Here is a 24,458-nt window from a genome sequence, read left to right on the forward strand (position 1 = left end):
CCAACAAGCCATTGGAGATGATTTGGTGAAAACCGTTGACCAGTACACCACCAAGATTGCAGCATCTTGATAAAGATTCAAGGTTACAACTGAAAGGTTAAGTACAAGCCAGGTAACTTGGTGAACGCTGGTGCCATGAGACTATGCCCCTTTATTTTTGGAATTATGTTTTTACAACTTTCAACTGACTGGAAATTTTGCAATTTGAACTGAGACAAAGCAAACTGCTTAAAAATGCAAGTACATATTCCAAGGTGAAGGTGAGAAACAAACAAATCACCCTCAAAGCAATGTGAAGAGAGAGACATTCCCTATAATCCAAATACCCATCAAAACTTGTAACTGTCCAAGGAAGAGACATTAAAAATGCATAATTCTGGATATTGAAACAATGGCTGCCACAGACAGATACACCCAAAGCCTCTTGGAAATACACATTGGGTGAATTATTTTAAGGCAAGGCTGCCTAGTCACTAGGGAGAGGCTGGAAGTGACACAGGCAGTGTCAAGAAAGTCTCCAGCAGAGGAAACAGGCTGAAGGGTGCTCTCTCTCCCTCTCTCTTTCGGAATAAGAATGTCACCCAGTTCAAGAAGCCAAATCTACCAGAAGCCTACTAGTGAACTGTGATCTCATAATAATTGCAACATTCTCTACATCTGACCACATCCAAGAAGTCAGCTAACCTAAATTGGCCACAGCATTTAAAAACCTAGGCCTCAAGTACAATCAAAAGGACAATGAACCATATATTCTTTTACCATTTTGTTATTGGACTCTAATTTCCCCTATTTCTGATACCTGTGTGCAAGTAGGCCCAAATGACCGCATGAGGGATGAATGCTTGATGTCAGGTTTTTATTATTTTTCTTGAGTTTAGTGATTAATAAATTTGTTCTTTCTCTGACTCAAGAAAACTTTGTTTGATTGACCTTATTGCTGAAAGCTTAAATAGTTAAATATATCTTGATTTGGAAAAGGCATATCTTCATGAAAAAGAAACTTTAAGACTTTGTTGTGACAAGCCTAGGAGGATGAATAGAGGGGAGCCAGTTCACCCCTCCTCACTTGGTCATAATGTTGGATACACTTAGCAGATTGCCTAACCCAGCAAAAATAGAAGACATGTCCTTAGATCTACAAGTTGATTTAATTGACAGCAAACTTGAAGATGTTCTCTGATTTGATCTGGTACCTTTTGCACAACGCAAACACCAACAGCCACCAAGAAGAAACAGCAAAAGATGCTACATTACAGAACATGTATAAAACCATCATCAAAGGATGGCTTGATTCAATTCAGCACGTCCATGAGCACATGAGACTATCTTGGCCTTATAGGGACGAGCTAGCCATCTCCCTGGGAGTCACATTTAAAGGCAGGCAGGTCATCATACCAGAAACTTTGCAACCTGATATTTTTCAACAACTTCATCACTCACACATGGGCACAGATTGGAGGAGAAGGCTCACGGCTCACAAAAGAGACAGTCCATTAGCTGGTTATGAAAATGTCAGTGAAGTTGTCATCGTGAAGTGCAAGGCCTGTCAAGAGCATATGCCAAGTCAGCACAAAGCACCATTGATCACACATGAAACTCCTAGCCATCCTTGGTCCAAATTCGCATTCGACCTATTTCATGTCCATGACACTGACTTCATTGTCATCGCCGACTACTTCACCAAGTGCCCCATTATTCGACAATTGCACAATATGCCAAGCGCAACTGTTGTGCACACACTGAGTGCTATTTTCAGTTTATTTGCTGTGCCTGAAGAGGTTAGTATGGATAATGTTCTGTAATTTATTGGTGAGCCATTTCAGAATATGTGTCAGAAGTGAAATATTAATCACACTACTTTTTCTCCTCATTACCCTAGATCTAATGGCCTAGCTAAATGAATGATTCAAATGGTGAAATCCCTAATTGTCAAATGTAGACAGGCCAAGCAAGACCTACACATTGCAATGTTGCATCTGAGAGTGACACCTTTAAGTACAACTATTCCATCAGCAGCAGTACTTATGTTTGGCAAATTAATGTGTACTAATTTACCTACTCTTATCCATTCTACTCTCTCAGAAACCAGGGAACAACTTTTAAAACTAAGAAAAGATAACCAATATGCACGATACAAATGCAGGTCTGAAATTGCTAAGTTTACAGTTGGGACAACAAGTTTGCATCCAGGATCCCACAGGAGGTATGTGACAACCAGCCGAGGTGGCAAGGATTTGTTCAGAAGTCATTAAACACTAAGGCCCAACAGGGAGGCATAACCGAGGAAAAATCAGATACATTTCAAATCCTCAACCACTGTACAGTCCTATTGCATTTAAGGCTAGATCCCAAATGCAACCAGGAACAACCTCAAAGACTGACAATCCCACAGATCACTGTGAGCAATTAAAGAAACTTCCAGACAAGACTACCATCACAAGATCTGGGTGTACCAGCATTTTATCTTTATGCTTTAGAGACTCATGGATTCATTAGTTCTATATAATAGTAACCAAACATGAACATGTGTTGCAAATAGTTATACTTCTTTGGAAGGGGAGATGTTATTACGTGCCTTTAAGGGATATGTTGTAATATGCCTTTAAGGGATATCAGTATGATATCACTAGAAGGGAAATGTGTCATGTGATCCAGTCTTAGTTTCCCTTTTGCTTTGAGTGGAGCACACACACACACACAGTTCTGATGTATTCAAGCTTTATGCCAATGTGTAACTGTTCTCATCTGCCTTGTCTTAATAAATGTACCAACAATGTTTCTACCCAATTCCTTATGACTGATTGGTGCCTTGTGTCTTATACAGTAAATAAACTGAAGGACTTATACCATTCTAATAACATGACATGTTTCCAGCACTTCCTGTTTTTATTTTAGATCTCCAGCAACCATAGCATTTTGCTTTTATTATATGAATGTGTTATGGAGGTTAAAACCACCGAAAAACATTTGGTACCTATAAATTAAATGTTGCCTTTGTTGTAAATTTCTATGATAACCCTGTCAGATGGTACGGGTCAATTAAAAGTCTGTTACTGTAATATTCTGCAAATTGTAATGGAGCCCTCGAGAAACATTTAAAATGTCGCTACAATCCTTGGCCAGTCCCCGGGGTGTGGGAGGGGGGAGATCCGGTTAGGGACCAATAACGTTTTGTTTAAAGTAGATAAAATTTGAGACTCAAGATGCTTACTAGGTGAATAAAGCCACAAGATTCCATTGGTTTTGAACAAACACAAATAAACGTAACAATACAATGCTCAGAAAGATAAAATAATTTGCAATATCTATCTTATACTCTAACATTCAGGGTAAGTATGAGGTAGAAATGAATTAACAGGTAAACTGTGTTTGCACGCACCACACCACACTCTAGATGATAGGTGCAACCAAAACTGATTCCATGGGTTTCCCAACAACCCACCCAGGCTTTTGTTACATTGTGAGCCAACCAATCTCACTGAAGCTTTGCCATTCTCACCAGGGCTTCCAGTCTCCACGCTTGATGATTTCACCTTGGAATTCTCTTCAAAAATCACTCCCACTCAGAAGTCTTCACCAATGACCCACCTCACAAGGTTTCAATCTAGCCTTCTGAGATTCTTTTCCCCTGGATCTCCGAGTACACTCAAGCTTCACTTTCCTTGCACAATCTCAGAACTTCGGCCATGCCAAGCAGAACACCACTGCTCCAAAGGGGCACCTTTGCCCCAATGGCCCGCAGCATGGAGTCACCAACTTTTAGTTACCTTCTCGGATCTTCAGGGCTCATCTCATGCTCCCTTCGCTTAAAGTCTGCTCCTTGCAGCTCCTTCTTGAATTTGGAGCCTATTACACTGCTCCTTTCTTATAATTTTACTTAAAAGGGCCTATTCCTATCCCCTGTCATCTTCCCTTACCTGGGACTATCTTTTTGGGACCTTTCCTTGCCCCCCCCACCCCCGTCCCTGGTTTGGGACCTTCTCCCTGTCAACACGCTATGTCGTGTTCCCTCGGACAACTTTTTCAATGGTGTTCCCTTCCAGGTCATGTGACTTTCCTCTTCAAACTGCTTTCTCTTCCCCCTTCTGTGCAGACATGCAGGGCTGCTCCCTAGCCTGAAGAACATTAAAAAACCGAACTGCACATGCACGGCCATTTCCCAGCCGACACATGAGCGAGAGGCCTGACGTTCATTGGGGACTGGAGTCCCTGACCTATGAACTGAAGAAGGTAAGTATTTGAGTTTCTTAACAATGTATTTAAATTCTTAACTCTCTGACATCATTGTTTCTATTACGCTTCCACACTCCCAATCCATTATAGCAAGCTATATAATGAAATCAAAAACAGAAACAGAAATACCTGGAAAAACTCAGCAGGTCTGGCAGCATCGGTGGAGAAGAGCACAGTTGACGTTTCGAGTTCTGTTGAAGGGTCATGCAGACTCGAAACGTCAACTGTGCTCTTCTCCACTGATGCTGCCAGACCTGCTGAGTTTTTCCAGGTATTTCTGTTTCTGTTTTTGTTTTGGATTTCCAGCATCCGCAGTTCTTTGCTTTTATCTCTATATAATGAAATGTTTGCCATTTCTTACAAAGTAAACCCTACGATGAAACCTATCTTAAAGGTCACCAATACCATGTATATCCACATATATATACATAATATTGACCATTTGTCAACAATTTTTACAATTAATCATTGATTTTGACCTTTAGCCGAATTTAGAAACCATCTATCTGTAAAGAGCAGCCAACAAAAACAAAAATTGCTGGAAAAACTCCATAGGTCTGACAGCATCTGTTTTCTGAAGAAGAGCCACATGGACTTGAAATGTTAACTCTGTCTTTCCCCCCACAGATGTTGTCAGACCTGCTGAGTTTTTCCAGCAATTTTTGTTTTTGTTTCAGATTTCCAGCATCCACAGTATTTTGTTTTTAGCTGTGTATTGCCCCTGTGGTAGCCATTATAAGTACATTTCACTGTGTTGATTTACTGTATTCCAGCAATAACCCTGTAAGGCTCTAAAGTGCAGAACCACCAGCTTGAAGCTAAGTTCCTTGACGACTTATATTGAATAATACCAACAATACTCATAAAATTGCAGTGTACTGGGAAAAAATATAATTCAAGCTTCAGGCACATTCATCACTCTAACATAGCTATCTATGTTACATAGTTAGGCTGAAAGGTCAATGATATATGTCGGGGCTGCAAGGTGATAATCAGTAACATACATTGGAGCTGTAAGATCACCGTCAATTACATACATTGATACCGTCCGGTTTTAGTGAATGATAGTGATTGGAGTTCTAAGGTAGCTGTACATTGAAGATTAGAAGGTAGTAATCAATATATGCAGGAGAGCTGTAAGGCACATGTCAATGATATACATTGAGGCCATAGTTGCAGTGAATGACATGCTTTGGGGCTGTAGGTTGCTGTTAATGTTAATGCACAATGATTGTATCACCATGCTGCTGTGAGCCTGTCACCGTAGTCTCCATGCTGAATTGAGCCAAATGTGGCAGAAAAATCATATTTTCAATCAAACAAATCTCACTGCAATACCAATATGCTTTCACCAAGAGGCACCCAAGCAGATAACTCAGTGGTGTAATAGTGCAGCAGTAAAACCCAGTCTGCCACTCAAACAGAGACAAAACACATCATGGCATGCACTGAAATTGCACTTAAGTCTCCTGTCACGACCCGACTGGCATGACGATATTGTGTCTCTTTAATAAGCTATATTTTTAAAAGCTACTCTTTAAAAGACTGAAAGTCAAGATGGTTTCTGAGGAATACCAGATGTTTCTTGTGGATTGAATTATCTTGTCTCATGAGAGAACAAAGAGGACCATGACTCGACACTGATGTGATACAGCAGCCATCATGCCTCCCTGCTAAAGACATAACAGAAAATTCAAACTGCTTTGCAGAGAAACGTCTTCAGAGACTTCAAGAGCAAATTCCATCAGAAAGAGAGAGAGGGAGAGACAGTCCTACAAAAAGCCAGTGCAGCCAGTCAAGCAGCTAAATACGTAGCTGCAATATCTCAGAAGAGGGACGAGGACTCTGTCCTCTAGCTGGTTCCCCCACCAAGTTCACCTGAGTTCTCAAACTTTGGCAGACCTACTGCAACAGCCTTCACAGCCACAGAGAAATACCTTCTTTTCAAGATCTTCACTCCCAGCCAAAACATCAACTCAATCAAGAAACATCGGGCCCGCAACAAAATAGACACTGCGTTAAATTCAATTTTATAATTATTGTTTCACCCTCAACTGTTTATAGTTTTAGTGTGTGTGCTGGTGTGGGTGAGTTGTGTGAGTGAGACAATAAGCTTTTGTTTAACCTTCAGGGCAAGTGTGTGTGAGAAATAAAATAACTTTCTTCACTTTTAATACAGAAAAGCTTGCTGCTGAGTTATTTAAATTGAGTCAATCACTCTGAGGGTAAGAAAATACACACATCCATATACAAAGATATTTGATCATGGGCAATATAAGCTAGCACCTTAAAATTGGCTGTGACACTCCTTATCAGTATGAATCTGATTCTGAAGATAATGTGCAGAATTTTACGACAGTGAGATTTTACGTTCCCGCTGTCGTCAATGGGGTTTATAACGGCTCGCCACAGAAACAGGGCCATAAAATTCTGCCCAATTGATTTGCACTAGTAAGTAAACTTACTGCTGCAAATCGCCAGGGGGAGTGATGGCAAAGTGGTATTGTCACTAGACTAGTAATCCAGAGACCCTGGGTACCCAGGTTTGAATCCCATCATGGCAGATGGTGGAATCTGAATTCAATAAAAATATCTGCAGTTAAAGTCTAATGATGACCATGAAACTATTGTCAATTGTTGTGAAAACCCAACTGGTTCACTAATATCCTTTAGGGAAGAAAATCTGCAGTCATTACCTGTCTAGCCTACATGTGACTCCAGGCCCACAGCAATGTGGTTGACTCTTAAAATGCCCTCTGAAATGGCCTAGGAAGCCACTCAGTTGTATCAAACCACTAAGAACAAGTCAACAAGGAATGAAACTGGACAGACCACCTGGCATCGACCTAGGCACCAGAAACGACAATGGCAAACTCAAACCTGTCAACCCTGCAAAGTCCTCCTTACTAACATCTGGATGGTTGTGCCAAAATTGGGAGAGCTGTCTCACAAACTAGTCAAGCAACAGGCAGACATAGTCATACTCATGCAATCATACCAGAAAGATAATGTTCCAGACACCACCATCACCATCCCTGGGCATGTGCAGTCCCACCAGCAGGACAGACCCAGCAGAGGTGACAGCACAGTGGTATACAGTTGGGAGGGAGTTGCCCTGACAGTCCTCAACATCGACTCCGGACCCCATGAAGTTTCATGGCACCAGGTCAAAAATGGGCAAGGAAAATTTCTACTGATTACCATGTACCATCCCCCCTCAGCTGATGAATCAGCACTCCTCCATGTTGAATACCATTTGGAGGAAACACTGAAGATGGCAAGGCCACAGACTGTACTCTTGGTGGGGGACTTCAATGTCCATAACAAGAGTGGCTTGGTAGCACCACTATTGGCCAAGACTTAAAGGGTATAGCTGCTAGACTGGGTCTGCGGCAGGTAGTGAGGGAACGAACAAGAGGAAAATGCATACTTGACCTCATCCTCACTAACCTGCCTGCCACAGATGCATCTGTCAATTATAGTGCCAATAGGAGTGATCATAGCACAGTCCTTGTAGAGAGGAAGTCCCGTCTTCACATTGAGGATACCCTCCATCGTGTAGTGTGGCACTACCACTGTGCTAAATAGGATAGACCTTGAACAGATCCAGCAACTCAGGACAGGGCATGAGGCGCTGTGGACCAGCAGGCGCTGTGGACCAGTACTCGAACACAATCTGTAACCTCATGGTCCAGCATATCCCCCACTCTGCCGTCACCACTAAGACAGGGGATCAACCCTGGTTTGATGAAGAGTGCAGGAGGACATGCCAGGAGCAGCACCAGGCACACCTAAAAAATGAGGTGTCAACCTGGTGAAGCTACAACACAGGATGACCTGCATGCCAAACAGCATAAGCAGTAAGTGATAGACAGAGCTAAGCAATTTCACAACCAACAAATCAGATCTAAGCTCCGCAATTCTGCTACAACTAGCTGTAAATGGTGGACAACTAAACAACTCACTGGAGGAGGAGCCTCCACAAATATCTCCATCCTCAATTATGGGAGAGCCCAGCACGTCAGTGCAAAAGATAAGGCTGAAGCATTTGCTACAACCTTCAGCCAGAAGTGCCCAATGGATGATCCATCAGGACCTCCTCCGGAGGTCCCCAGCATCACAGATGCCAGTCTTCAACCAATTCAATTCACCCCACATGATATCAAGAAACGGCTGAAGGCACTGGATAGTGCAAAGGCTATAGGCCCTGACAATATTCTGGCAATAGTACTGAAGACTTGTGCTCCAGAACTTGCTGCCCCCCCTAGCCAAGCTGTTCCAGTACAGCTACAACACTGGCATCTACCCGGCAACATGGAAAATTACCCAGGTATGTCCTGTACATGACAAGCAAGACAAATCCGACCCAGCCAATTAACACCCCATCAGTCTACTCTTGATCATCAGTAAAGTGATGGAAGGTGTCGTCGACAGTGCTATCAAGTGGCACTTGCTTAGCAATAACCTGCTCACTGATGGTCAGTTTGGGTTCCACAAGGGATACTCAGCTCCTGACCTTGTCACAGCCTTGGTTCAAACATGGACAAACGAGCACAAGCCTAGAGGCGAGGTGAGAGTGACTGCCCTTGACATCAAGGCAGTATCTGATTGAGTGTCGCATCAGGGCACCCTAGTAAAACTGGAGCCAATGGGAATCAGGGGGCAAACTCTCTGCTGGTTGGAGTCATACCTAGCACAAAGGAAGATGGTTGTGGTTGTTGGAGGTCAGTCATCTCAGCTCCAGGACATCAACTGCAGGAGCTTCTCTGGATATTGTCCTTGGCTCAACCATATTCAGCTGTTTCATTAATGACCTTCCTTCTGTCAAAGGGTCAGAAGGGGGATGTTCACTGATGATTGCACAATGTTCAGCACCATTCACAACTCCTCAGATACTGAAGCAGCCCATGTCAAAATGCAGCAAGACCTGAACAATATTCAGGTTTGGGCTGGCAAGTGGAAAGTAGCATTTGCAGGATCATAGAATCACAGAATTTTAATGGCACAGAAGGAGGCCATTCAGCCCCTCGTGTCTGCACTGGCTCTCCAAATGAGCACTATGACCTAGTGCCATTGCCCTGCCTTTACCCCATACCCCTGCACATTGTTACCCTTCAAATAATCATCAAATGCCCTCTTGAATGCCTAGATTGAACCTTCTTCCACCGCACTTCCAAGCAGTGCATTCCAGACTCGAACCACTTGTTGTGTGAAAAAGTTTTTTCTCACATCACATTTGCTTCTTTTGCAAATCACTTTAAATCTGTGCCCTCTCATTCTAAATCCTTTTACGAGCTTCTCCCTATCTACTCTGTCCAGCCCCCTCATGATTTTGAACATCTCTGTCAAATCTCCTGTTAGACTTCTTTTCTCCAAGGAGAACAGTCCCAACCTCTCCAATCTATCTTCATAGCTGAAGTTTCTCATCCCTGGAACTGTTCTTGTAAACCTCTTCTGCACTCTTGCCAATGTGTTCACATCCTTCATATAATGTGGTGCCCAGAACTGTACACAATACTCCAGCTGAGGTCTAACAAGAGTCTTATATAAATTCAGCATAATCTCCCTGCTCTTGTACTCTATGCCCCTATCAATAAAGCCCAGGGTATTACGTACCTCATTAATTGATCTCTCCACCTGTCCTGCCATTTTCAATGATCTATGCAGATACATTCCCAGGTCTTTCTGCTCCTGCACACCCTTCAAAATTTCACCCCTTATTTTGTATTGTCTGTCCATATTCTTCCTACCAAAATGCATCAACCCACACTTCTCCACATTGAACTTCATCTGCCACCTATCTGCCCACTCCACCAACTTGTCTATGTCCTCTTGAAGCTCCACGCCATCCTCTTCGCAGTTCACAACACTCCCAAGCTTCGTATCATCCGCAAACTTTGAAATTGTCCCCTGCACATGAAGATCTAGATCATTAATATATATCAGGAAAAGCAAGGGTCCCAATACTGACCCTTGGGGAACTGCACTCCAAACCTTCTCCAAGCCCAAAAAATATCCATTGACCATTACTCTCTGCTTCCCATTTTTTAGCCAATTTTGTATCCATGTTGCTACTGTCCCTTTTATTCCATGAGCAATAACATTTCTCACAAGTCGGTTGTCTGGCACTGTATCAAATGTCCATGTACACCCCATCAACAGTATTATCCTCATCGACCTTTTCTGTTGCCTCTTCAAAAAACTTCAGCAAGTTAGTTAAACACGATTTCCCCTTTAGAAATCCATGCTGGCTCTTCCTTATCAACCCATATTTTTCCATGTGAATTCTAATTCTATCCTGAATAATTGTCTCCAGAATCCTGCCCACCGCTGAAATTAAACTGACTGGTCTGTAATTGCTGGGCTTATCTTTACAACCTTTTTTGAACAAGGGCTTAATGTTTGCAATTCTCCAGTTCTCTGGCACCACCCCTGAGTCTAGGGTAGACTGAAAGATTATGGCCAGGGCCCTTCCAATTTCTACTCTCACTTCCTTCAATATTCTTGGATGTATTTCGTCCGGTCCCGGTGCCTTATCAACTTAAGTACTGACAGTCTATTCAATACTTCCACCTTATCAATTTTGAACCCTTCTAGTGACAGAGTTTCCTCATCTGTCACCATGGCTTGGGTAGCGTCTACCTCCTTGGTAAAAACAGATGCAAAGTACTCATTTAATACCTCAGCCGTGGCCCCTTTGTCCATGTGTAAATTCCCTTTTAAGTCCCTAATCAGCCCTACTCCTCCTTTTACTACCCTTTTACTATTTATATGCCGATAGAAAACTTTGGGAGTCCCTTTTATGTCAGCTGCCAGTCTTTTCTTATAATCCCTCCTCACTTCTCTAATATGCTTTTTTACCTCCCCTCTGAATTTTCTATATTCCTTTTGGCTCTCAATTGTATTTTCTACCTGACACCTGTCATAAGTGCACTTTTTCTTCTTTTTCTTAGTTTCTATCTCCTTTTTCATCCAGAGAGCTCTGGATTTGTTTCCCCTACCAATCCCTTTCAGATGGAATATACCTTGACCTGAACCAATTCATTTTAGAGGTAGCCCATTGTTCAGCTACAGTTTTTCCTGCCAATCTTTCATTCTAGTCTATCTGGCCCAGCTCCATTCTTGCCCCATCACAGTCGGCTCTCGTCCAGCTAATTATTCTTGCTCTGGATTGCCTATCATCCTTTTCTATCATCATCCTAAAACACAGTGATCACTGTCTCCTAAATGTTCCCCACTGACACTTCATCTACTTGGCCCACCTCATTTCCAAGAACCAGGTCCAACAGTGCGTCTTTTCTTGTTGGATTGGACACGTACTGCGATAGAAAATTCTCCTGAACACAAGCTAGGAACTTTTGCCCCTCTCTGCCCTTTACACTACCACTGTCCCGGTCTACATTCGGGTAAAGTCACCCATTATAACTACTCCATAATGCTTGCATCTCTCTGTAATTTCCCTGCAGAATTGTTCTTCTACAAACTTCTCACTATTTGACGGTCTCTAGACCACACCGAGCAATGTAATTGCACCCTTTTTGTTCCTTAGCTCGAGCCAAATTTATTCTGTCCTTGAACTCTCCGGGGCATCCTCTTTCTCCAGCACTGCAATGCTCTCCTTAACCAATACCACCAACCCTCCTATAAAACCATAAGACATAGGAGCAGAAGTAGGCCATTTGGCCCAACAAGCCTGCTCCACAATTCAATGAGATCATGGCTGATCTGAGAATCCTCAATTCCACTTTCTTGCCTTTTCCCCATAACCCTTGATTCCCTTACTGATTAAAACTCTGTCTATCTCAGCCTTGAATATACTTAACGACCCAGCCTCCACAACCCTCTGCAGTAAAGAATTCCACAGATTCACTACCCTCTGAAAGAAGAAATTCCTCCTCATCTCTGTCTTGAATAGGCAACCCCTTACTCTGAGATTATGCCCTCTGGTCCAGACTCTCCCACAAGGGAAAACAACCTCTCAGCGTCTACCCTGTCAAGCCCCCTAAAAATCTTATATGTTTCAATAAGGTCACCTCTCATTCTTTTAAACTCCAATGAGTACAGGCCCAACCTATTCAACCTCTCCTCATAAGAAAATCCCTCCATACCCGGGATCAGCCTAGTGAACCTACTCTGGGCTGCCTCCAATGTCAGTATATCTTTCCTTAGATAAGGGGACCAAAACTACTCACAGTATCCTGGGTGTGGTCTAACTAGTGCCTTGTATAGTTTTAGCAAGATTTCCCCATTTTTATACTCCATTCCCTTTGAAATAAAGGCCAACATTCCATTTGTTTTCCTTATTACCTGTTGAACCTGTATGCTAGCTTTTTGTGATTCATGCACGAGAGCCCCCAAATCCCTCTGTGCTGCAGCTTTCTGCAGCCTTTCTCCATTTAAATAATATTCAGCTCCTCCATTCTTCCTGCCAAAGTGCATAACCTCACATTTTCCCACATTATATTCCATCTGCCCAGTTTTTGCCCTGTCTATATCCCTCTGTAGACTCTTTGTGTCATCCTCACCACTTGCTCCTTCCCTAACGTTTCTGAACACTTTGTACCTGAGAATATTTAACATCCAGTTCTGCCTTCCTTGAGTCAGATCTTTGTTATTGCCAAAACATCATATTTCCACATGGCAATCTGCCCCTGTAACTCCCCAATCTTATTCACCATACTCCATGCATTGATATACATGCATAGTAACCCTGATTCAGATTTTGTTACTTTCTCCCTTACCCCAGCTTCACCAATTAACTTACTATTCTCTATACTAGTTCTATCTGTCCCTGTGCCCTGGTATTCCTCTCTAATATTTTCTCTTGGTTCCCACGCCCCTGCTGAGTTAGTTGAAAGCCCTCCCAACAGCACTAGCAAAACATCCTGCAAGGAACTCAGTCCCAGTTCTGTTCAGGTGCAACCCGCCTGGCCTGTACAGATGCCATCTCCCCCGGAGCCAGTCCCAGTGTCCCAGGAATCTAAAGCCCTCCCTCCTGCACCATCTTTCCAGCCACGCATTCATCTGCCTTATCCTCCTATTTTTGTACTCACTGGCACGGGGGACTGGGAGTAATCTGGAGATTACTATAGCAGAGCTTGCTAACTTTCTACCTAGCTCCCTAAATTCTGATTGCAGGACCACATCCCCATTCCTACCTAAGTCATTGGTACTAATGTGAACCACGACCTCTGGCTGATCACCCTCCCCCAGAAGAATGTCCTGCAGCCACCTTGTGACATCTTTGACCCTGGCACCAGGGAGGCAACATACCATTCTGGAGTCTGTGCCCCTAACCAATGAATCCCCTATTATTACAGCTCCTCCTTTCTTTTTCCTCGCTTCCTGTACAGCCAAGCTGGCCGTGGTGCCACAAGCTTGGCTCTGACTGCACTCCTCTGAGGAACCAGCTCCCTCACCAACTTCAAAACAGAAAACCGATTTGTGAGCAGGAAACCAGGGGGCTCCTGCACTACCTGCCTACTTCTCTTGGACTGCCTGGTGGTCACCCATTCTCTCTCTGTCTACAGGCTCTTAAGCTGTGATGTGACCGCCTCTCTGAACATGCTATCCATGTAGCTCTCAGCCTTGCCGATGTGCCACAGTGACTCCAGCCACCGCTTGTGCTCTGAAACCAGAGCCCAAGTTTCTGCAGCTGGCAGTACTTCCTGCAAGTGTGGTCATCGAGGACACTGGTAGCATCCAAGACTTTTGCACATATTACAGGACATGCATTCCACTTGACTGGGCTGCTCTGCCATGTCTTAACTCTACTTCCCTTACGTTAATTTTATTCTACTTTGCATTATTTATATTAATTTATTATAATTGGCCCTAAATTTCCCTTACTCCTGGCACTTCTTAATTAAATCCAAGTTTAACAACTTTTAAAAAGATATTGCACTGTTCTAATTTACTCACCAGGTTCTACTTACTCAGGCCACCGCTCTTCTTTCTGAGGAAAAGGATCACCTCCCCCCACCTCACCAAACTCCCTCAGTCACCAAATTCCAACTGAAGCACTCTTCTGCAGCCAAAAGCTGCACTACAGTGCAGACAAAGTCAGTGCTATAAGATAGCCTACTTTTATACTCTGAACCTAGCCTCTGAAAACCTGATTAAAACAGTTATCTAATTAACTAGTTGCAGCTGCTAGCAGAACCTGGATGAGCCCTGTTTTAAGGTTGGACTAAAACTCAACTTCTTCCAATGCTAACAGCAACTTTTAGTTAATTGCTAAATTAAAGAAAGACTAGACTTTATTTAGAATTTCCACACCACACAAGTGCCAGGCAATGATCATCTCCAACAAGAGAAAAACTAACCATCACCCCCATGACATTCAATGACGTTACCATCACTGAATCCCCCACTATCAACATCCTGGGGGTCACATTGACCAGAAACTGAACTGGACTAGCCATATAAATACTATGGCTACAAGAGCAGGTCAGAGGCTGGGAATTCTGCAGTGAGTAACTCACCTCCTGACTCCCCAAAGCCTATCCACCATCTACAAGGCGCAGGTCAGGAGTGTGATGGAATAGTCTCTACTTGCCTGGATAAGTGCAGCTCCAACAACACACAAGAAGCTTGACACCATCCAAGACAAAGCAGCCTGCTTCATTGGCACCCCACCCACAAAAATTCACTTCTTCCACCACTGACACATAGTGGCAGTAGTGTAAGTGGCACCATATACAAGATGCACTGCAGGAACTCACCAAGGCTCCTTAGGCAGCACCTTCCAAACCCACGACTGATATCATCTAGAATGACAAGGGCAGCAATCACATGGGAACACCACCACCTGGAAGTTCCCACCGAAGCCACTCACCATCCTGACTTGGAAATATATCGCCGTTCCTTCACTGTTGCTGGGTCAAAATCCTGGAACTCCCTCCCTAACGCCACTGTGGGTGTACCTACACCACATGGACTGCAGTGGTTCAAGAAGGTGGCTCACCACCACTTTCTCAAGGGCAATTAGGGAGGGGCAGTAAATGCTGGCCTCGCTAGCAATGCCCACATCCCATGAATGAATTAAAAAATAAACTCAGCATACGTGACCAACTTACCCTCACCACATATATCAGATGCACAGATTTTTACCCACAACAGCACATGTGTAGCCAAATCCAATGCAGGAATTGTGCTTGCTAACCTACATCTGGTCTAGCAACCACACAACTTAAAAAAAATTGACAATCTTGTTTTCAAATCACTCCCTAGCTTTGTGTCGCCCTATCTCTGCAACCTCTTCCAGCCCAACAATCCTTTGAGATTTCTGTACTCCTCCCACTCCTCTGCATCCCTGATCTTCAGCTCTTCACCGCTTGAGGCCATGCTTCCAGCTGCCTAGACCCCAAGCTCTGGAATTCTTTCCCTAAACCTCTCTGCATCTCTACGTCTGTCTCCTCTGATAAGATGCTCCTTAAAATGTAGCTTCTCAATCAAGCTCTTGGTCACCGAATATCTCCTTGGCTTGCTCGGTCTCAGATTTTGCCTGGTAACACACTGGTGAAGTACTTGGAACGTTTTACTGTGTTAAGGGCCCTATATAAAGGCAAGTCATTATTGTTGTTTTCTGTACCTACACATACAATGTGACAGTGCTTACGGATTCAGAAGAAAACAGAGGGCCCAATACATGTATCTGAAACTGTATTCAAAAAAGAAAATTGCTTTCCTTGTGCATCCAGGTACATACAACGGAGTCATTAGTTTGACAGCTAGCCTGGAAGATGAACTATAAATGGATAGTGGGCATCTCTGTTCCCAAACATTTGAATAGATTGGATCATTTCTTCCTTCCAGCAGCCCATCACTTTGAGCATGGGTAGTAGTGCACATTGGGGACTTTGCTGGAGTACAATAAATCAAAAAGGACTCAGTGGATGCAGATTGAATGTTAAGAGAAAACAAGATGCCTGGACAGACATCATCTATCTACATGGTTGTATTTAAAGTGAGACTCCACCTACCTGTTGCATTACTGAGCTTGAATGAAACCATCTTGTCGGGGATATTACAAACATTCCTGACTGATGCAATGCAACTATAATTCGCATAATCCTTAGGGCGAAGATTCTTCAATTTCAGTATCTTTATTTCACCCTGTTTAGGAAATAGTAATTAATTAGAAAAATTACTCTTTGTAATCTAAAATGGCAGGATGAATGCACTTTGTGCTAAAGTGTCACAAAAATCAGCAATACTTGAAATGAAATAACCAAAGCTTTTGAATGAGGTGTTTTTATTTCATGAGATGATGTGATGATATCCGGTATGATATCAGGTAAAGACTATCAAAAGATACCAAACAGGCTCATTTTCAAGTCATAGAGGAAGCTTGGCATGGTAGAAAATGTGAGACATTTACAGTGAGGAGAAAGCACAGCATAACCTTCAACTAATGACATTTCGGTTTTCGAAGGAGATGTGATCCTTAGTTCAAGTTGTGGTGACACGAGTTAAACTTGAATGTGACCTCATTTGAAGGCACTAACATGACTTTTAAGTCAAGCAGGCTGAGCACATGTCTAAGAATTGATACTATCCAAAGCCACAGTTTTGTTACTAGGGGAAAACTAATTTACATGAGCATCTTAGTAATTGTTGAGCTTCAGCTGCTGATGTTAGCTTGAATAGAAGGATTTAACTACCATCCCCATCACTTTCTACTGAGGATCGCACAGCTAGTAAAATCTGTCTCAGTTAAAATCAGAAGATGTAAGTTTCCCTAAATAATCAAATTTGAACTACAAATGAAAGGTTTAGGCATACTAAGGATAACCTGGGACCCGAATACATTTGACCTTCAATCTCATCTTTTAATCACCCAATTATTCCTCAATTTATTCATACAATTCTAATGTTGTTCTGATTATAATTGCTGTGTTGGATGACCAGCCACTATTTTTGTCTGGTTACATGTTTTGCTTTTACTGTAACTATGGGCAGCATTTTCCCCCCGTTGGGAGGGGTTGTGCGGGAGCGGGCGCGGGTGGGTGAGTTCTTGATCGACGCCTCCAATTGGGGGCATGCTGCCATTTTACGTGGGCGGGCCAATTAAGGCCCACCCTGCATGACGTCCGCCAGGAGCACTATGCGCTCCCTGTGCGGGCGGGGGGGGTGGGGGAGGGGGGGGGGGGGGCGGAATCCCTGAGCCGGGAGCGGGCTCTTTCTCCCATGCGCCCGAAAGAGCGCACAGATCTCCCTGAGGCAAAGTGCCATCTCAGGGAGATCAGCTGAAGTTATAACATTTTTTTAAAGGTTAGAAAACATTTTCCTGATACGGCCCCTCAAGTAACACTGTCCCATGAGCTGGGACATGTCCATTACTTTTATTTAAAAATATTCCAAAAATTTTAAATCCCTCATAAAACCTCATCCCGCCCATGGATGAGGTTTCATGGCTTTTCGGAAGGCCGCCTGGGCTCTTCGCCTGCCCGCCAACCTTAAGGTTGGACGGGCAGGTCCATTAATCATTTCAGTTACTTTTTTAATGGCCTTAATAGGCTGTTGACAAGTCGGCTGCGCGCCCGTCGATCTGAATATCTAAATGACGCGGGGAGACATTGGGATGCAAACCTGACGTCACCCCGCGTCATTTTACGCGTCGGCGAGTGGACCCCGCCCCCACTCGCTGACTGGAAAAAGCTGCCCTATGAATTTCCCTCACTTCAGACATGGGAGAAAAGCCTGAATTTAAATTTCTATACAACTATAAGGGGCAGTGGATGAAATATGAAAGTTTTTCCTTCTTGCCTTTTTGAATTTTTCACCTAATGATGTAAAGGGAAAACTCAAACAGAGTGGATATCTGACCACTGCTGGGGTATTGAACATTCAATATATCAGCAAAGGGCTGAAATATGACTCATCCAATAAAGTGTTTAACTAATTCACGATTAAGACACAAATTGCAACTTATTTTTGTATATTCAAATATTTTTGTAAATTTTGTTACACTCTCAAGAACATACAACTTTACAAGAACTTAAATGCTATTTTTCCCTGTGCGTGCATGTTCCTGAATCAGCACTTACAGACTTCATCCTACAACGTACAAGCCATTAGCATAGAATGACAAAAATATATTGGTAAAATTATCGCTTTTTTAAACATCATCAAATTGAAATTGGTTGGCCAAATATTATTTTGACTGGAAAATATATTGAACAACAGTTCCAGTTTGGACTAAAATTACACTGAGCTAATAAATGTAAGTAGATGCATGGATTCAAGTGAATAGATTTGCAGTTATTACCTGTTTTGAACAGGAAAGCATGTGCCAGATAATTATCTCAGCCAAATTGAAGTTCAGTGTCGTGCCTCGTGTCTTTACTGATGTAAAGACAAAAAATACTAGAAACATTCAACAGGTCAGGCATCATCAATAGAGAGAGGAAGATAGAGTTAACATTTGAGGTTGATGTCCATTTGACAGTCCTGAAAAAATGTAATCAACCTGAAACATTTACCTATGTCTCTCTCTCCACCGAGGCCACTTGAGCTGCTGAGTGACAATTCTGCTTTAGTTCATGTTTTCCAGTCTTTGTAGTATTTTACTTCTATTCTTGCCTGGCAGTGCATTTCCACTATTCATGACTAATCTGACTGAACCCAGAGTCAGATATTGGATTTGAATGTAATATTGTAATATTTTCAGCCTGCCTAGCTTTGGTTTGAAAGCTTGGAATATATTGCATGGAGGTGTCATTGGAAAATTGCTGGGTTTCTGAGCATGTTTTCTGTTCTGGGAGCTATACAGTTCAAAAATTCAGCTGCTGGCAGTCAGGGTTAGCGTGAACAACAGGAAATATTAGTGAGTATTTCAATTCCTGGGCAGGAATGTCAGGGAGAGGCAGTTGGGCGGCTGATGTCCTGTGAGGATCAGCAACCCACCAGCACTCAGGAAATTGGGGTGAAGGGAAAACTGGAGCGGCACAGGCATGGATTTTATTTGTGTGGTGCAGAGCAGCATTCCTGTTCTTCCTGGTCTTAAATTTTATACTTAACGTTTGGGGCCTCAGTTCTGCCAGTTCATCATCCGTATTCTATCTGATAAATATATCAATAAGGTGTCCATAGGAAAACATGACAGGGGCTGCATCTGATTGCTGGCCAATGTGCTGGACAGTTTCTGCCATCACGTCTGCAAGAGTAAAAACTTAAATTGAAATTTATTTTTTTCTTATTTGACATCTCTGAGTTTATGAGGCAAAACCCATGAAGGATCTACCAGGGCACCTGAGCAGTTGAAAAATATCTCATTGTAGTAGTTATGGTTTTATTTAGTGTACAATGTACCTTTAAGAATAATATTTGTTAGGAAAGATCACATGATCTGTAGTAACCAATAGGAGAGTAGCGCGGGCGACCTCATTAGTCAGTGTAGACATAGTGTTGGAGTTGAAAGCACAAGTGTAGTTGCTGCTGACTATATAGTAAATAAAATTAATGTTTCCACTCAAGAAGTGTCTGCAGATTAACTCTATTACAAATAGTACAACTCGGCCACCCTACAACAAACTGGTGATGAGGCTAAAACAGGATTGAACAAAAGAAATCAGGTTAAAAAGAAATCAGCACTGTACCTCGCCCATTGATTGTAAATAGCAAGCTCCGGTAGAATTGAAGAAGTTATCGTCTCTCAACATGCCACAATTTGGGAGAATTTATCCTTTTGAACCAGCCACAGGTGATTAGTCTCGATACATAGAACGTCTCACACTCTTTTCTCAAGCGAATAAGATTATGGAGGAAGGGAAGAGGCGAGTGATCCTCTTGAGTGCTTGTGGGAACAAAACCTGCAGTTTGACTCAAAGCTGGATGGCACCCAGTGCTCCAGATTCAAAGAATTTTGATGAATTGGCGGATCTCATGAAGGGTCACTTTCAACCCAAGCCCTTAGTCACGATGCAGGTGTCCAGGTTTAATTCACAAAATAAAGCCCCAGGTGAGACAATTGCATGCTATGCGGCAAATATGAAGCAGATAATGGAACATTGTGAGTTCAGTACAAGTCTGGACAACATGCGCAGAAATCCTTTATAGTGCATGGTGTGAAAGAGGACAGTATTCAGAAAAGATTATTGTCCGAAGTGAATCTGGAATTCACTAGAGATAGTGCTAGCCATGGAAAGTGCTATAAGGGATTCACAATCAATAGAGTGTGCGCAAAATGGTGCCGTCCTCAACATCGGGTGAGAAACCTCAGTCTAAAGTGGCGCAAAAAAGCAAGACTCTGCTGAGAAGCGGCCCTCGCCAGCCAAAGGATAAAGAAAAATAAATTAGCAGCGAAGTCGAAGAATAATTTTAATAGAGGTGGAAACAATCAGTCTTTTAGCAATTGGCAGTTCAAAAAAATCAAATGCTACTATTGTCATAGAAATGGACATATAATGAGGTAGTGCAAGGAAAGATTCAAGCAGGCTTGTAAAGAAAAGAAGCTCAATGAAATTTACAATGTAGAAGAGCCTGAAACAACAAATTCTGATATTTACTTGTTGTTTAATCTGAAAGTTGGAAAGGCAGAACCAATATTTATCACAGTGAAAGTAAATGGCAAACCTGTTAAAATGGGAGTGGGCACTGGAGCTCCCACTACAGTAATTGGGGAACATGCTTTCAGATATTTGAATAATGGTGAACATCAGATAAGTTTGGAATGAACAGCTCCTAAACTAAAAACATAAATAGGTGAAGACATTCAAGTAAAAGGCATAAGCAGAGTAACTGTCCATTTTGGAAGCCAATCGGCATAGCTACCAGTGTTGGTATTGAGAGGCAAGGGTCCAAGCCTTCTAGGGCGAAACTGGCCAAGGGAAATCAACCTTGCTTGACCACTGAGATTCCAAAAGGAAGCTGGAAGCATTCCTGTTCTGAAAAAGGAGTGTGTAAGTACTCTAGAACCTGAAGAAATGCAGGCTGTCTTAAGCCAAAGCCTGGAAAAACAGCAGAAGAAACTCGAAGGGACTCTGCTTGATGACAGAGTTCGCTATGAGGTGAGCAACCTTCAAAGGGAAAAAGAAAACCTGTTGAAAGACCTTCACATACTACAAGGTTCCCCCAGGTCAAAGTTTGTGCCTCTGGAAAAGTATGAAGAGAAACAGAAAGAATTCAGCTGAACAAACTGAAAAATCAGTTAGCGGAGAAGACACAACATTGCGCAATTTTCCAGGAGTCAGCAAACAAGTACAAAAAAGAGACAGAACAGCTGAAGAATCCGCTAAATGAAGCCAAAGAAGCTTCGGAAGCAAAAGTTGCAGAATTTTCCAAGAAACGGACAGATAATTAAATTTTGGGAGACTCAGCCACTGAGCTTAGACAAGTTGAAGAGAAGAGGCAAGTGATCCTCTTGAGTATTCTGAGAGAAGTTTGGCCAATAGTAAAGGCAAAAAGAAGGCTGAGATTAAAGTCTGCGCTAGAAAGAAGAAGGCATGTAGGAAGAAGATACAGAAATGCTAATGGGGCCTTAATTCTGGCAGCATACGAATACACTTTCGTACATAGACCTGACAATCAAATCACAAATGCCGACGCCCTTAGTCATTTGCCTTTACAAGAAAATGATGAGCATGTCCCAGTTCCACAAGAACTTATTTTACTGTTAAATTTCTTAGATTCCTCGCCGGTATGTGCTCGACAGATCAGAGACTGGACAAGCCGGGACCCAGTCCTATCTCAAGTATGAGAACAAGCGCTGCATGGTTGGTCTCAGGAGCTCGTATCTGATGAAATGGAACCGTACTTCAACAGAAGACATGAAATAACCAGCCAGGATGGCATCTTATTGTGGATAGGAGTGATAGTTCCTCCAAAGGGGAGGGAGCCACTTTTAATTGAACTACACAGCGTCCATCCAGGAACTTCCCGAATGAAGACCATAGCACCCAGCTATCTATGGTGGCCAGGGATGGATGGCGAAATAGAGAGTTTAGTAAAACACTGTGTACAATGTCAGCAACTGCTAAAGTTGCCAGCAACAGCTCCATTACACCCATGGGAGTGGCCAGGTAGACCCTGGGTGTGGTTACACATTGACTACATTGGACCTTTCCTGGGAACAATGTTTCTGCTCATTGTCAATGCCCATTCAAAATGGTTGGATGTATATGAGGTGAAGTCACCAACGTCGGCCACTACAATTGAGAAACTACATCAGAGTTTTGTCATTCACGGACTACCAGAAGTAGTCATTTCCGATAATGGCACAGCATTTAAATTGCTGAGTTTCAACGGTCTATTAGTCTCAATTATATCACTCATGTGAAAATTGCACCATACCACCTTTCCTCAAATGGACTGAGCCAAAAGGGTGGTTCAAACATTCAAGGAAGAGCATGAAAAAGCTAACTGGTGATTCCTTGGCAACCAAGCTAGCACACTTTCTTTTTCATTAAGGATTACCCCTCACACAACAACAGGTGTCACACCTGCAGAGTTATTGTTGAAACACCGTCTCAGGATGAGATTGAGTTTAATAATGCCGAATTTAGAGGGGAAGGTGGAAAGGAGTCAGGGTAGCCAGGAAACTAGACATGACTGGCATAGTTGTGAGAGGAGATTTACTGTGGGAGAGACTTTGGCGAAGGACCAAAGTGGTTACTGGGTGATGTAAGTGTGGTGATTGGACCTGCATCTTACCACGTGGTGGTGGAAGGCTGGATCTTCCGTAAACATGTGGACCATTTAGGAAAGAAAGAGACAAATCACCAAGATTTGGTTCCACCAGTGACCGTGACCAGGTCTGCATTTCCTGTTAAGGATACTCAACCCAGGACAGACATGTTTGATGTTCCTGTAAGAGTTGAAGATACAGAGCTGCAAATGCCAACCAAAGCACTTGATGTTCAGGCCGCTCTGAAAAAATAGGTTCCTGACAAAGAATCTGAAGTTGTGGAGCTGTGATGTTCCACGTGTACCAGGAAACCACTTTAAGGACTGAATTTATAAATCCCTTACCCAGTGTAAATATTATGCTGTTTTGAAAAAATATGTACTTGTAAATGTAGTGTGTATAACTGAGTTAAAGGGGGAGGAATGTAGTAATTATGGTTTATTTAGTGTAACGTACCTTTAAGAATAATACTTGTTAGGGAAATCACATGATCTGTAGTAACCAATAGGAGAGTAGCATGGGCTACCTCAGCAGTCAGTGTAGAGATAGAGTTGGAGTTGAAAGCACACGCTTAGTTGCTGCTGAGTATATTGTAAATAAACTTAATATTTCCACTCAAGAAGTGTCTGCAGATCAACTCCATTCCAAATAGTACAACTTGGCCACCCTACAACACACATTAAATAAATCACAGCAGAAACAGTGGAGCACTGGTGACACGGTTCAGTGTGCTGAAGTGTGGCTTGGTGGAGAACTTGCAGCTGGTGGTGTTCCTATGTGTCTTCTGCCCTTTTTCTTCTAGGTGGTAAAATTTGAGGGCTTAGAAGGTCGAAGGAACGTTGGCAAGTTACTGCAGTGCATCTTGTGGATAGTACACACTGTTGTCACTTTGCACCAGTGGAGGAGGGTCTGACTGTTTAAGATGGTGGATGGGCTGCCGATCGAGCGGGTTGCTTTGCCCTGATTGTGGAAAGCTTCTTAAGTGTTGTCGGAGCCACACTCATCAGGCAAATGCTGAGTATCCCTGAAAGCAAGAAGCTGGAAGCATGAGAGCAGACATTTTAAAGGCACTTGCAAACAAAACTCCTGTTATACACATAAAGCCTGGTGTGTCATCTCTGCATATCTCCAAGGCATTAAAACACAACAGGTATGACTCTGACTCCAACTAGTAGATAGATTTCTCCCTAATTCCTATTGACTTCAAAATTACTAGGCCTCCTTGATCCCACATTCGCACAAATGCTGTCTTGATGTTAAAGACTGTCACGCTTCCCTCACCTCTGAAATTCAGCTCTTTTGCAAATGTTTGAACTAAGGTTGTAATAAAGTCTGGAGCTGAGTGGTCCTGACAAAACCCAAACTGAGCGGGTATTACTGAGTAAGTGCCACTTAAAAGCACCATAAAAACATAAGAAATAGGAGTAGGGGTAGACCATTTGTCCCCTTGAGCCTACTCCGCCATTCAATAAGAGCATGGTTGATCTGATTGTGGCCTTAACTCCACTTTCCTACCATCCCCCATAACCTTGAGTCCCTTGTAGCTCAAAAATCTGTGTAACTCAGCTTGAATATTTCAATGACCCAGTCTCCACTG

The 24,458-nt window shown here is 42.8% G+C and overlaps 1 protein-coding gene across 2 annotated transcripts in view; it reads right to left on the reverse strand.

Annotated features, from left to right (window-relative positions):
• The window catches only part of mdga2a (MAM domain containing glycosylphosphatidylinositol anchor 2a), a 918,070-nt gene that overhangs the window by 571,200 nt on the left and 322,412 nt on the right, over positions 1–24,458 (reverse strand). For both annotated transcript variants that reach the window (XM_078562337.1, XM_078562336.1), the window contains exon 5: positions 16,218–16,350. In XM_078562337.1, the coding sequence (XP_078418463.1) occupies positions 16,218–16,350 (133 nt within the window). The remainder of the gene's footprint in view (positions 1–16,217; positions 16,351–24,458) is intronic.

Source organism: Cetorhinus maximus, chromosome 18, assembly GCF_964194155.1.
Source record: "Cetorhinus maximus chromosome 18, sCetMax3.hap1.1, whole genome shotgun sequence".
In the NCBI taxonomy this organism is placed as follows: Eukaryota; Metazoa; Chordata; class Chondrichthyes; order Lamniformes; family Cetorhinidae; genus Cetorhinus; species Cetorhinus maximus.